The sequence below is a fragment of the Gossypium hirsutum genome, chromosome D07 (assembly GCF_007990345.1).
Source record: "Gossypium hirsutum isolate 1008001.06 chromosome D07, Gossypium_hirsutum_v2.1, whole genome shotgun sequence".
Lineage (NCBI taxonomy): Eukaryota > Viridiplantae > Streptophyta > Magnoliopsida > Malvales > Malvaceae > Gossypium > Gossypium hirsutum.
In genome coordinates, this window is record NC_053443.1 from 19703278 (window position 1) to 19718476 (window position 15199).

Consider the following 15199-nt stretch of genomic DNA (forward strand, 5'->3'; position numbering starts at 1 on the left):
AAATTTTAATATAAATATATAATGGTTATGAATACACTTTTAAAAAAAGTAAAGCATTATCATTTATTTTATTTTAAATAATATTATAAAATTATATTAATTATTAATATTTATTATGGTTGTTGAATTATAAACATGTCATTTTGGATTTATCTTAATCTCGGGTTTTTTGGAGCTCTATCGAGCTTAGGCTTTTTGGGATTTGAATTTGTTAACCTCTCTTTTTCTTTTTTTTTTCAATTATGGGTAATATAAAGCTGAATAGCAGTCTCACAAGTTGGTGTCCCTAACTGTAACCACCATTTTATTTTTCGGAAAGCTCCTCAAATGTTATGCTTAGGTTCCCTTCCACCCTCTCCCAAATGGAAAAACCAATCATATCTTGTTCAAACCTTTTCAACTATTCTCATTCTCCTCCAAAACTCCCACTTTCCAGTTACATCGATATCAATAATCCCTTCCACTGTTTAGAATCATGCCAATCTCCCAGGGAACTTAAGCAACTGCATGCTTTAACCCTCAAAACAAGACCTCTCCAAACCCAACTCATTTCCTCCAAAATATTATCATTTCTTATCCCTTTTTCTTCCCCTGAAAGCGTTACCTATGCTAGAGAACTTGTCAACCACTTAAACCCTCCTTATTTGCAACTGCATTTTTACAATTCCTTAATTCAAGCCCTCACGAATTCCTCACAAGCCATAGCATTATATGGCGAAATGATAACCAAATGTATTTATCCTGACACTTATACTATCCCTTATGTTCTAAAATCATGTGCCCAATCCCATGCCCTGGAAGGAGGCCAACAAATCCATGCACATTCCATTAAGTTTGGTCTTAGTTCCAATGTTTATGTTCTCAACACTTTGATGCGTCTTTATGCTGTTTGTGGGTTTACTCATTCTGTTAAAAAACTGTTCGATGGAAGTCCTGAAAGAGACTTGGTGTCTTGGACCACCCTTATTCAAGCTTTTGTTAAAATGGGTTTTGCCAAGGAAGCCATCCAAGCTTACTTTGATATGTGTAGAGCAAATTTAAGACCCGATAAAAGGACATTGGTCGTCATCCTTTCGGCTTGTTCTAGGTTAGGAGACTTGAGCTTAGGCACCCGAATTCATGAAAATATATGTGATATTCATGATATTTATTCGGATGTTTTTGTTGGCAATGCATTGGTCGATATGTATATGAAATGTGGCGATGCGGACTCTGCTCGCAAGCTGTTTGATAAAATGCCTGTTAAAAATGTGGTTTCTTGGAATTCCATGATATCTGGCCTAGTTCAACAAGGACAATTCAAGGAAGCATTGCATGTTTTTCATGACATGCAAAGGATAGGTCTTAGGCCTGACAGTGTTACTCTAGTTGCCGTTTTGAATGCTTGTAGTAATCTTGGGAAGCTGGAGTTAGGAAAGTGGGTTCATGCATATATTGATAAAAATCAAATCAAGGCAGACGGGATTGTAGGAAATGCGTTAGTGGATATGTATGCTAAGTGTGGAAACGCAGAACAAGCTTTTGGTGTGTTTCAAGGAATGGAATGCAAAGATGTCTTTTCCTATACTGCCATGATTGTGGGATTCGCAATGAATGGAGAAGCCGAGAGAGCATTGGATATCTTTGCAGAGATGCCGATGGTAGGCATCAAACCAGATGAAGTGACATTTGTTGGTGTTCTTTCTGCATGTAGTCATGCAGGAATGGTAGAGGAGGGTTGGAGGCACTTTGAAGACATGTCAAGAGTTTATAATCTGGAACCTCAAACAGAGCACTATGGTTGTATGGTTGATCTTTTAGGCCGTGCTGGACTAATAAGTGAGGCAGAAGTATTTATAGCAAATATGCCAATTGAACCTGATGCATTTGTTTGGGGTGCACTACTAGGAGCTTGTAGCATTCATGGAAAAGTTGAGCTTGGGGAAGCCATAATGAAAAAACTTGTAGCTATCGAACCTGTAAGAGACGGAGCATATATACTCATGTCGAACATCTATTCGTCTGCAAATAGGTGGAAAGACGCACTAAAGCTGAGGAAGGCAATGAAAGAAAGAAAAATGAAGAAGGCTCCTGGTTGTAGTTTAATCGAAATCAATGGTGTTGTTCATGAGTTCCGTAAGGGAGACAAATCACACCCTAGAAATGAGGAGTTAAGGAAGGTGCTGGGAGAAATGGCGATTCACTTACAGAACCATGGTCAATTTCCTACTAGCAACTTCATCACATGATACAGCTCATTGAGATAGTGGAGAATGACTTCGTGTGGGAAAATGGAGGCAGTGAGGCATATTTGTTTGGCTTTCTCACAAGGTAGTATTAATAAAATAAGCAAGTTGAGAAAATTATGGTTAATATTCACATGTATAGATGCCTAGAAAAGCAGTAAGTTTCTTAGGTCAGTCCTTTAATAGTGATACAAGAGTGCCGTTCAAGAAGAGATAATAAACACCGACCTCCATACTTCCCATATTTACCAGAAAAAAACATCTCAACATGTGAAATGAAAGGGGTCAAATTACTCAAGTTCTTCCGCTCAAAGAAACAAAGGAAGCGGTTTGAGCTTTTTAAGTTCGAATTTTTTCGGACTCAAATTATTATGGACTTGAACTTTCTCTTGTTAGGATATTATTGAGCTCTAATCAATTTGGACAAAGTTTTGGGCTCGGACCTGTTTTACCTGCTCTACTTTCTTTGTTGTGGTACGAGAATATTTTTCCTAAAATAAACTGTTGCTTAGTTATTTAGAGTGCTTCCCAATGCCCAGTCTCTTTGGTGAGATCTCTGATGCCTAGTTTAGTTATTTCCTTGAACATTAGTAAAAGATCAAAACTCTGAGCTAGTCTTAATTTTTTTTAATATCATCATTGTAATACCCAATTTATGCCCGGCCCGCATACATTTAAAAAAAAACAAATAAATAAATAAATATAAAGCCAAATAGGTATAAATTAAAAGTCCAATGCAGTCCAGTGTTACAAATTTAATAAAATCCAAGCCCGGATTACATTAAGCCTCAACCCAAAACCCACTAACTTAATACCAGTCCAAAAATTAACCCAAACAATTAAGGTCCAAAATCTAATAATACCCAAACCCGAAACAGACCGTAAACCCAAACCCGATTACAAAACCCGAAATACCTAAACAGCCTAGAAAAACCCGAATAAACTCAATACCCAAAATAACCCACTAAAATTCAAACCAGCCAACCCTAGCCCAATATTGGAGGCGGTTTCTGGAACTGTTTGCATTGTGGCTGAAACCAGGGGTTCTCTGCACGCATCAACGATGTCTCTGCACGTGCGTCCACTCCAGCTGTACCTGCAACAGACGCAACAAACAAGCAGCAAACAGAAAGAGAAAAGGAAAATAACAAAATAGCAACAGAAAAGAAAATAGGAGAAAAATAGAAGGAAAAATGGATGTATTTTTGGGGTTATAAAACCCCATTTCTGTATTGTTTCGAGGATCTTTTTTTCCACGCATATTGAAATACAAAAAAAAAATCAATCAAAAAGGAAAAGAAATCAGATTTGAAAAGGGTTCACCATTTTTTTTTCTCTGCGTTTCTTTACTGTTTTCTTTTGTTTTTTTATACGAAGAAGAGAAAAGTGAAGGAAAAAGAAGAGGGAAAGGAGAACGAGCTTACCTGGTGGCCGATCTTCCTTCTACTCCGTCGCAATCGGAGTCGAATGGAGGATAAAGGCACGAAACGGCGCAAGAGAAAGGGGAGTGATTAGGTTTTTTTAGTTTTATTTTAGATGACTGATTAATTCCAATTAGGTTTTTTTTTTTTAGATTTATGCAAATTATTTAAATGGTGCCGTTTAAAGTCTTCTTCCATGGCTTCAAAACGGCAGCGTGTTAGCCATACCCGTGCGGTGACCCGATCCGTGGGGAGGATCCGCGCTTTTTGAGCTATGGTTTATTTTTACATTTAACCCCTCTGCATTCTGTTTTCATTCCAATTCAGTCTTTCTTCAATTTCTAAATTTTTACCACATGTTTGACACAGTTTCCATTTAGATCCCTGATTGAATGGTGTCGTTTCAATTAATTGGATTTGAATGCCTAAATTTGTGCGTTTAATTGCAGTTCAATCCCATAATTTTGAATCGATTACAGATTAGCCTCTCTTTTATGTTTATTTCTGTTTGTTGCCTATTTAATGTTGTTCTAGTTCCAATTTGACCTTTGATCTATTATTTTATTTTATTTTATTTTTATTTTTTCTTTTTCTCTTTAAATTATGTTTTATTTCTAATTTAGTTTTTTTATTAATTTAATTTTAAATCTAATTAGTGCATATTTTTGACATGGTTTTTTTAAGATCTAGTATTATTTAATGTTTAATCTTAACATTGTTTTAAATTTATCATTAGTTTTATTTTAATATCATATACTATTATTTTAAATTATCATAAGTACTATTTAAATTTATCATATATCATAATTTAAAATTTATCATGTACTATAATATTAAACTTATCATATCATTATTTAGATTTATCATATACTATTTTTTTTGTGTATATATTTTTATATAAGTTTAATATAATTGATATGTATTTTTTAATCTCATTCTATAATGTATTTATTTTTAAAATTTTCTTTTACATTTTTGCATTCTAAAGAACTATATGATAGTATTTTCATACATTATTATTATTATATATATATTTTTTATATATAAAAATTATTATTATATGATAGTAATTTATATTTTTATTCTATGAATATATGGTTATTTTTATATTATTATAACTATTTTTATGCCCTTTTAATATTTTTTAAGCTACTTATATGTATATAATTTTATTCTTTAAAATACACTCTTTCATATTTTGTATATTTTAACTTTTACATAGTATTACATATATCATCATTTATATCTAGTTTTCACTTTATACATATCACTTATTAGATTAATATATGTATATTATTTTGTATAATACTTATTTTAATTTTCCTCATATGCAACATTTATTTTAAAATTTGTTTAAATATTATTGTTTCACATAGTATTTATTTTAAACTCAATTTTGGTTATTTCAATTTCTTGTATATTATTTATTGTAAAATTTTGTACATATACTTTATTGATTTACAATTTCCATTTCTTTCATGCCATTTTTTTTAATTATTTCAAAACTTTGTAGATTTCAAGATGTCGAATCCTAACTTACTGGATATGACATTTAGTTATATTGATTTTAAAATAAATGCAATATTTGGTGTTTAGGAATTTCAAGAAATTGAACCCTAACTTACTGGATTAATCTAATTTCTCGATTGACCTAAATAACCAAATATCCTTCTTAAAACATGTGAATTTTTAAAATTTAAAATATCCTAACTCACTGAGTGCGACAATTTATTTCTTTGAAATGGGAGGGTCCTATTATTCAATTCGATTATTCAGGTTTTCATTTCAAGGGATCGTATTCTAAAATATTTTTAAATTTTCGATACTAAAGACATTAAGTAATTAATTCGGTACCAATTTCGGGCGTTATGAGGGTGCTAACCCTTCCTCGTACGTAACAGGCTCCCGAACCAGTTTTCTCAAAATTCATAGACCTAAAATCGTTTTCAAGGTGAACTGATCACATCTCAATAAAAGATCAGTGGCGACTCCATTTCTATGTTTAAAAGTCGATTCCCATTTTTCAAATGCGTAAAAAATGGTTTCGACAATCATCTATTCGCTCTAGTTTGTTGAGGTGAATTTTTTTTTGGTCCTTTGTTTCAACTGAATAAAGATTCTAGGTAGGTTCGGATATTATCAATTCGATTTTTCTTCAATTTTTTTGGGTTTATTTTTTTTTCAGTTTCGAACCTTTTTTATTTCAAGATTTTCGACTTCAAATTAGTTTGGGTTCGGTCTTGGATTCCTTTAGAGTTTAGGTTTGTCTTACATTTGATATAATGACATCTATCTGTATAATTCAAATGTTCGCATTTTAGGTAACGTTTGATATGATGGAAAGTAATCACTTTCCTGATAATTTAATTAATTAGAAAGTGATTCTAACTTTGGTATGTTAAATTTCATTTACTTTCCTTAGAATCTAACTTTCTTTGATAGTTACTTTTCTATGAATAAAAATATTAAGACAAAATTAGTCCTATTTTATATTAGTTTAGATAAAAAAAATTATTTCCTACTAATTGATTTTCTCTATTACTTAAACGGATTTTTCACAAGTAAGTTCTCTTTCTTTTGATTTTTTCTCCGGTTACAAAATTAATTTAGCACTTATATTTGTAGGAAAAACTTATTATTTTTTGTAGAATATGTAGAGGCGAATTTAAGAGGGCAGTTAGGGGGCTTGGCCCCTCCAAATAAAAAATTTTCAATTATAAATAGAAATACTATAAATTAATATATAGATCCTTAAAATTTTAAATTTAACTATAGGAAAATAAAATAGAAAAACGAGAGAATTAGACTCTTACTCAAAGAGGACAAAGGGGCGACAACAGTGATCTTTGTGGAAGCAATAGGGGCTAATTTTTGAGTGATTAAAGTGAATAATTCAAGGCTAAAAAATAATGGAAAATGATAGTAAAAGAGAGAAGAAGAGAGGACAGCTAGAGAAAAAAAATGAACAGAGAAAAGAGTTGAAAACAGCGAAAAAGTGACATTTATACCTAAGGTTACTAGGCTTGGGTGACACAAAATAAGAGGAAGGAGAAAATTAGCAAAAAATTTAAGCTAATTTTCAAGGGAAGGGAATCAAACTCAAGTCTTAAACATTAGTACACACCCTCTTTATCTTCTCTTAACCATTGAGCTACCAACTTATTCTAGAAACAATTTCACATTCTTTAAAACAAAAATATGGGATGTTACATGGTGGTTGAGGTGGAGTGAAGGGTTGGATGCCTGGAAATGATTGGTCAACTAAGTGTTCCATCCGACCACAGAGTTGGCACTGTAGTCGAGATGTGGTCTTGCCTTTTCCATGGTTGTCGTAAGAGGAATGTGACCTGGGAACAAAGTGAGAGGTGTGTACATGTCTTGAGAATTGGGCTTGACTAGGAAAAAGGAAAGAGTAAGCTGATGGGTCAGAAGTGTTGGGCCTAGGGCGCGGGGTGGAGACAAAATCTATAGGTGTGGGTGTCATAGCTTGAGCGGTATTGATGGACAGAGGAAGGCAGAGAGGGTCGTGAAGACAAGACTTAGCATTCATGAGGATAGTCGTTACTTGATCAAGGGTATATGGTTCATGACTAGAGGTGATTACAGTAATAAATAAGTCATAGTACTTGGGTAAATCGTTTAAAATGGTTGCAATGTGTTCAATGTCGGAGATGGGACTTCCATAAGTGATGATGGTGTCACACACTTCTTTAATCTGGGAGAGAGAATCGCAAATGGAGAGCGCACCTTTGCCAATAGAGCAAAGCTTGCAATGAAGGTGCATCACCTTGGTAATGGACAAAGCCGAAAATAGGCAGGTTAAGGTGGACTAAATGGAGGCCGAGGTTTTTGCACCAACAATTTGTGGCAGGAAATTGGGGCTGATAGTGGACAGAAGCCACGAGGCAAGGGCACAATCTTGCTTGACAAACTGAGTGTAGGTTTCATTTGGGATAGATTCACCAGTTGCAGTGACAGGAATTTTTGGGGGAGGGGTTGCTGGAACTGTCGAAAAAATGTTCCAGACTATGACCTTGAACAGTAAACAGGACTTGCGGTTTCCAAAGGAGGTAATTTTTCTCATCCAATCTGGCGTTGACACGTTTGATGGAGAAAAAGGATGGTGACTGTGAATCTGAGGTGAGGGCGGTAGTGAGGGATGGTGGACTATCATCTGAGTCAAGCATGATAAAAGAAGGAAAGGGTTCAGCAGAATCAAGTTGAGATATGGCGAGTCGGAAGCACAGGCTCAGATACCATATTAACAATACTCAAGTGGATTTATATTCAGAGAAATATTTGCTAAATCATTGTATTGTTGAAAAACTACTCTTTACAACCACGAGTGAGTGATCATAAAATGTCCTCTGTAGCAGAATAGAGAAAGGATCCAAAGGAGGTTGCAACATACAGCAACGTGGTTGTGTTACACAGCTGTGAGTATATTCATCTCATTCATCATTTTTGCTAAAAGTAAATCCCAAGTTCAAAAAAAAAAAAAAGAATTAATACCCAAATACAATTTGTAAAAACTTAATTTAATAAAAACAAAAATTTTGCAGAAACTAAAATATTAAATTTTTAATAATTTTTTACGTATTACTTGTTATATACGTAACTATTGATGTTGTGATGTTATCGGTGTTGCAAATAAATCATATTTAATCATGTGTGTAAACTATAAAATTAATTTACTATATTTTAATTATTAAATTATTGTATTATATACAATCATTAAATTTAAAACTTCTAAATTTCAAATAATTATTAGTTTTTGTATATATATAGTGATTACGTTAAAAAATTATATTATAATCATATTAACTATTTTTGAAAAAAAATATTTTAATTCGTAATCCAACATAAAAAATATTATTAAATACTTTTATCACTAATAAATGCTTATTAATAAATTTGTATAAAGTAAAAAATTGGTATTTATCATTGTTTGATTTTTTATTTGGTTTTGAATGGAATTGTATCAAGTTTGGATTAGTTCAAACTCTCAAAATCTCAACGATACCATAAGAGTTCTCATGGAACACTATATTTAGGAAAGTGAAAAGAAATCGTAAATATCTAGTCAAACTAAAGGATTGTGGTCGTTGTGATGACTATTTTAAGAAAGTACAATAAAAAGCTACGTTTACTAATATCCAGATCTAGAATTTATTAAAAAATTATTATAAAACCAATTAATTCAACTATTTTCTTTTTATAACCAGCTGCATGAAGAGGTTGGGTTAAAGTTGTATCAATTTGCATTTCAAAAGTAACGATTGGAAAATATATTCTTTGGCATAAAGGATTTCAAAATTATGCATACTGTTTGTACTCCTCAATTCGGCTCTCCACTCGTTTTATAATCAGATTGATGTCAGTAACCTAAATCCCAGGAAACATGGATTAGGATTAAATTACAATACCATAAAACAGCGAAAACCAAAATTAAGCCTCAAGAATTAAATATATAATTAATTTTATTGCTTGTAAGTATGAAATATGATAACAGTAGATTTTCCATGTAAAAGAAGCGAACAAACGTTTACATCTTTAAATACTTATTCTTCTTTGCAAGATACTATAAGCTAACAGACTTAAATAATGATGAGACAGAAAACATTAGCCTAGAAAGCCTTCGGAGGTGGTGGTGACTTGTAAAGATACTTGGGTTTTGGGCGTGGAGTATTCGGATGTGGGGGATGAGGCTTAGGATAAGGATGAGGATGAGGATGAGGTTTGGGATGTGATGGTGGTGGAGGGGACTTGTAGACATAAGGTACAGGTGGGGGTGGAGACTTGTAAATGTAAGGAGGGGGCGGTGAATGGACTGGTGGTGGAGGGGACTTGTATATATATGGAGGAGGTGGAGAATGGACTGGTGGTGGTGGAGACTTATAAACATATGGTGGAGGTGGGGAGTTGACTGGTGGGGGTGGAGATTTGTGTACATATGGAGGAGGTGAGGAGTGGATTGGTGGTGGTGGAGACTTGTAAATATATGGTGGAGGTGGGGAGTGGAGTGGTGGGGGTGGAGATTTGTGTACATATGGAGGAGGTGGGGAGTGGACTGGTGGTGGTGGGGACTTGTATTTATAGGGAGGGGGTGGAGAATGGATTGGTAGGGGTGGAGATTTGTGGACATATGGAGGAGGTGGGGAGTGGACTGGTGGTGGAGGGGACTTGTATTTGTAGGGAGGGGGTGGTGAATGGACTGGTGGTGGTGGAGACTTGTAGACATATGGTGGAGGTGGGGAGTGGACTGGTGGGGGTGGAGATTTGTAGACATATGGAGGTGGTGGGGAGTGGACTGGTGGTGGTGGGGACTTGTAGACATATGGAGGAGGAGGAGAGTGGACTGGTGGTGGTGGGGACTTATGGATGTAGGGTGGTGGTGGTGAGTGGACTGGTGGTGGTGGAGACTTGTAGACATATGGTGGAGGTGGGGAGTGGACTGGTGGTGGAGGGGACTTGTATTTATAGGGAGGGGGTGGAGATTTGTAGACATATGGTGGAGGTGGGGAGTGGACTGGTGGGGGTGGAGATTTGTGTACATATGGAGGAGGTGGGGAGTGGACTGGTGGTGGTGGGGACTTGTATTTATAGGGAGGGGGTGGAGAATGGACTGGTGGGGGTGGAGATTTGTGAACATATGGTGGAGGTGGGAAGTGGACTGGTGGTGGAGGGGACTTGTATTTGTAAGGAGGTGGTGGTGAATGGACTGGTGGTGGTGGAGACTTGTAGACATATGGTGGAGGTGGGGAGTGGACTGGTGGGGGTGGAGATTTGTGTACATATGGAGGAGGTGGGGAGTGGACTGGTGGTGGTGGGGACTTGTATTTATAAGGAGGGGGTGGAGAATGGACTGGTGGGGGTGGAGATTTGTGAACATATGGTGGAGGTGGGGAGTGGACTGGTGGTGGAGGGGACTTGTATTTGTAAGGAGGTGGTGGTGAATGGACTAGTGGTGGTGGAGACTTGTAGAGATATGGTGGAGGTGGGGAGTGGACTGGTGGGGTGGAGATTTGTGTACATATGGAGGAGGTGGGGAGTGGACTGGTGGTGGTGGGGACTTATGTTTGTAGGGAGGTGGTGGTGAATGGACTGGTGGTGGTGGAGACTTGTAGACATATGGTGGAGGTGGGGAGTGGACTAGAATGGGTGGAGATTTGTGGACATATGGTGGAGGTGGGGAGTGGACTGGTGGAGGAGGAGACTTGTATTTGTAGGGAGGAGGTGGAGAATGGACTGGTGGGGGTGGAGATTTATGGACATATGGAGGAGGTGGGGAGTGGACTGGTGGTGGAGGGGACTTGTATTTGTAAGGAGGTGGTGGTGAATGGACTGGTGGTGGTGGAGACTTGTAGACATATGGTGGAGGTGGGGAGTGGACTGGTGGGGGTGGAGATTTGTGTACATATGGTGGAGGTGGGGAATGGACTGGTGGAGGAGGAGACTTGTATTTGTAGGGAGGAGGTGGTGAATGGATTGGTGGGGGTGGAGATTTGTGGACATATGGTGGAGGTGGGGAGTGGACTGGTGGTGGTGGGGACTTATGGATGTAGGGTGGTGGTGGTGAATGGACTGGTGGTGGTGGAGACTTGTAGACATATGGTGGAGGTGGGGAGTGGACTGGTGGGGGTGGAGATTTGTGTACATAAGGAGGAGGTGGGGAGTGGACTTGTGGTGGTGGGGACTTATATTTGTAAGGAGGTGGTGGTGAATGGACTGGTGGTGGTGGAGACTTGTAGACATATGGTGGAGGTGGGGAGTGGACTGGTGGGGGTGGAGATTTGTGGACATATGGTGGAGGTGGGGAGTGGACTGGTGGTGGAGGAGACTTGTATTTGTAGGGAGGAGGTGGTGAATGGATTGGTGGGGGTGGAGATTTGTGGACATATGGTGGAGGTGTGGAGTGGACTGGTGGTGGTGGTGAATGGACTGGTGGTGGTGGAGACTTGTAGACATATGGTGGGGGTGAAGAGTGAACTGGTGGTGGTGGAGACTTGTACATGTATGGAGGTGATAGTGATTTAGATGGTGGTGGGGGTGAATGCTGAAGAGGTGGTGGGGGAGATGTATACTTGTAATTAGAATCGGTGGCTACCACGGTTGTGACGGCAAGGCAAAGTGCCAAGGCATAAAGCAGCCTTGGCTGTTCCATTGTATGTATTTCAACTCTATTGAGGCAAAGAGAGGTTGAGACCACTACTTTGTAGCTTGGGTGGTGATACTATTGCTATCCCCATTTATAGTGCACTCTTGGATGACTTTTTTGGTTAAAATAATGTTGTTACGGAATAAAAAAGTACTTGGCTGGATCTAGCTCTCTAATATATTGCTTTGATTCCGTTCATTTCATCCTCACATTCGTGCCTTGCCAGAAGGAAGCCCCATCTTAATTAGTTTATGATTTATGATGAAAAAGTCAGAGAACATATAAAGTGTATATGATATTCAGAAGATCATGTGGACTCAATCCTTTGATACCTTCAAATGAATTTTCAAGATAAAAAGCTAGCTGTAATCATCCTTCAGTCGGTGCCTTATTTTCTATTTGGATTAGCACTTCGCTATATTATATGTAATTATGTTTGGTTTCGTGCACATTGCCTTAATCTTTTCTCTGTTCTATTTCAGATATACCAATATTTTAGGGAAAATGGTGAAAAAAAAAGGGAAATGCCAAAAGATCCCATACAATGAATACAAATTACTTCCGCAATTAAATCAGTTTGCCCCCTGGACTTAGGACTTCACATATGAGCTATTGAGTTCTTCCTCCGATGAATAAACCCAACTTGGGCTTCATGGAAATGGAACGAACTACTTCGAGATATTGTCTAAGAAAAATCTAGTTCTATTCTAGTCGCTTAGAAAAAAAGTAAAAATAATAAAGCAACAAAATCCATTTTTATCATTTTCTCCCTTTTTTTTAATCAATGAGTCGTGTTTTTTTTTTATAAATTTTTTAATTTTTTTTACAGTTCAATGTAAAAGAGATTGCTTTAAATAATAACTAGAATGGTTTTCGATACTCAATTTATGTTGAGTTTATTATTTGTTCACATTAAATTATTGAGTAAAAATTTGAGGGTTAAAGTATGTTTTAAGTTTGTATACACTGTGTAAATTAGCAATTTAGTTATTCTACTTTTATTTTCAAGGATTTAATCATCTATTTTGGATTTAAAAATTTAAGTCTAATTGTTACCACTACTAAAATTTTCCAATTAAATTTTATGGCATGACATTTTGAAGTTACAAAAAGAATTCGCATAATAGTCATGTAACAAAAAAATAGTATTGAAAATATTGATTAGAATTTTTCTTAAAAACATTCATTTAAAACCGTCATGATAAAATATTTTTTTGTCAAAATAGTATTCTTAAGAAAAATTGACAATAACATTTTGATTAAAATAGTTAAACAATATTAACTATTTAGACAAACTAAGAACATTATAAAAATAGAGAGACCAAATTATGTAAAAATTGAAGTATATAGATTAAATATCAATTTTTAACATAGTCTATGGATCAAAAATGAAATTTGACTATCTTTTATGATGTTAAAAAAAGTAATGCAAACCTAAAAGAAATAATAAGCCACGTGTTATTATTTTGACTCAACATTTAAATTATATATAACCATGTAATATTTTAATAAAAAAAATTAATGATATTAACTATGCGGACTAATTTATAATATGATAAAAATATAGTGATTAAACTATATTAAAAATTAAAGTATAAAAATTAAATCTTAAATTTAATAAACCAAAACTAAAATTTAACTATTTTTCTAAACTGTAAAAAAAAAACAATGAATGATAGACCTTTGGTTATCTGTCAAGCTTTTTTTTTCATAAGTCTCATTAGTACAAATATAATATAATTAGAAGTGCAATATAAGTGAAGGAAGAATCTATCCTGGAAAGAATTGATCAAAACTCAAACATATCATGTGCACATTGTGAGATTGAAATCCACACATCGCAATTATGGATTGTGAAACTTAAACTTAGATATTAAAAGAACCAGGGTCTCTACCTTAACCACTATGTAACACTCTAAACTTGGTCTAGACGTTATAATCGGATTATAAATGTTACATTAATATTTAAGACTTTGACCATTTATTTTCAAAAAATCGAAAGTATGATACAATAATACTAGCCTTATATCTTTGGTAAGATTGTTTGTCGCAAAAAAAAAAAAATGTGACAGCGTCTTGAAATATTTGCTTATAAATTAATTTAATAAAACCATAATGCTTAGTTACTTGTTTCTTAAAACACTTTATTCCGAATAAATCTTTGCAGTGGAAAACTTTCAGATTTGTTTAATTATGTAAATTGTTCGATTGATTTATATTATCAGAAATCATGCCAACTTATAAAATAGCCAACTAGTAAAATATTTAGCAAAACCAGAAACCAAAGTAAACGTCCAAAAAATAAAGTAGTCCATAAATCCGAAGTAAAAGTTTCTGAAAGAATTAAAAACAGTGAACCGAATCGAGCTCTTGAGCGCCGCCAAATCCTAAGCTTGAGGATCACCTGAAAAATGATAAATAAATCGAGTGAGCTAAAAAGCCTAGTACGTGCCTTGGCCCATAAGCAAAAATCACATCAAAACACGCTTATATGCATATATCAAAACAGACATATCAAATGTTTCACATGCATAGATGCACATATCAGAACAAAATAATCCTACCCCCATCCGTACACACCGCTCCGTCCAACCAATCACACCAAATAGGGCTACAAGAACCCATCCAACTATCACACCAAAATGTGGTCGAATGCCACTTAGAAAATTCGCAGTTCTGCTGCCAGAATACACATATATTGTGGTAATAACGCTAGATTGCAATAAAATTGCCAGAGACACATTTCCTCCACCAGCATCCACATCCCGAAGGGTTCCTCTTCTACCCTCCGATCAAACCCCGATTTCTCCAATACGGGTTCGGACTAGCCTGCTCCATTTTTCAGTTATGGCGTTGCAAACCCCATTCAAATGTTCAAACCATGCCCATAACGACCACACTTGAAGCAAACATTTTGTAGAGACTCATACTCTACATGCAGCATCCTTCCATTGATTTTCACCTTTAACACCAAAGGCTTTCTAAAATCCACACACACCGCTAGCCACACGAATCGTCCCTGACGAGCACTGACTGTGTGCACATCTAGTTTTACCACTGGTCCAATCGTCTACCCAATTGCTCTAAGGAGACAATCCGAGTAGTACCCTTTAGGTAAACCCGAAAGCCTAATCCACACCACCTGATAAACAATTTCGTTCTAGGCCGTCGAGAAATCCAACGACTATGGTCGGATAAATAAGTAATGGCCAAATATTGCCCACAACCCCCAACTAAAACCCTATTGAAATCATCTTCATCTTGAAACCTAACCAGAAAAAAAATCATTTTCTAGATCCATCATTTGAATCGGGCACATGGGATTCCACAGTAAAGAAACTGTTGTTCCAATAGGGTCGGAAGCGTGTAAATTATTGTACTAAAAAAATCACACA

The 15199-nt window shown here is 35.8% G+C and overlaps 2 protein-coding genes across 2 annotated transcripts; one reads left to right on the forward strand and one right to left on the reverse strand.

Annotated features, from left to right (window-relative positions):
- Positions 1-240: 240 nt before the first annotated feature.
- Positions 241-3530, forward strand: LOC107955864 (pentatricopeptide repeat-containing protein At1g08070, chloroplastic). Its single transcript, XM_041096630.1, has one exon. It carries the CDS (start codon positions 333-335, stop codon positions 2226-2228), a length of 1896 nt encoding a protein of 631 aa, XP_040952564.1. The 5' UTR covers positions 241-332; the 3' UTR covers positions 2229-3530.
- Positions 3531-9273: 5743 nt separating this feature from the next.
- LOC107956052 (extensin-2-like) lies at positions 9274-11810 on the reverse strand. The gene is made up of 2 exons (XM_041096827.1): positions 10680-11810; positions 9274-10623 (listed from the first exon to the last, which is right to left on the reverse strand). Exons 1-2 carry the CDS (start codon positions 11808-11810, stop codon positions 9274-9276), a joined length of 2481 nt encoding a protein of 826 aa, XP_040952761.1.
- Positions 11811-15199: the final 3389 nt, after the last annotated feature.

What these genes read in the sequence shown, in the direction of transcription:
- LOC107955864 (XM_041096630.1), top strand. Translation starts at nt 333, where the DNA reads ATGCTTAGGTTCCCTTCCACCCTCTCCCAAATGGAAAAACCAATCATA.
- LOC107956052 (XM_041096827.1), bottom strand. Translation starts at nt 11,810, where the DNA reads ATGGAACAGCCAAGGCTGCTTTATGCCTTGGCACTTTGCCTTGCCGTC. An exon ending in ACTCCCCACCTCCTCCATAT is followed by an intron (nt 10,624 to 10,679) that starts GTACACAAATCT and finishes TATCTCTACAAG; the next exon opens with TCTCCACCACCACTAGTCCA.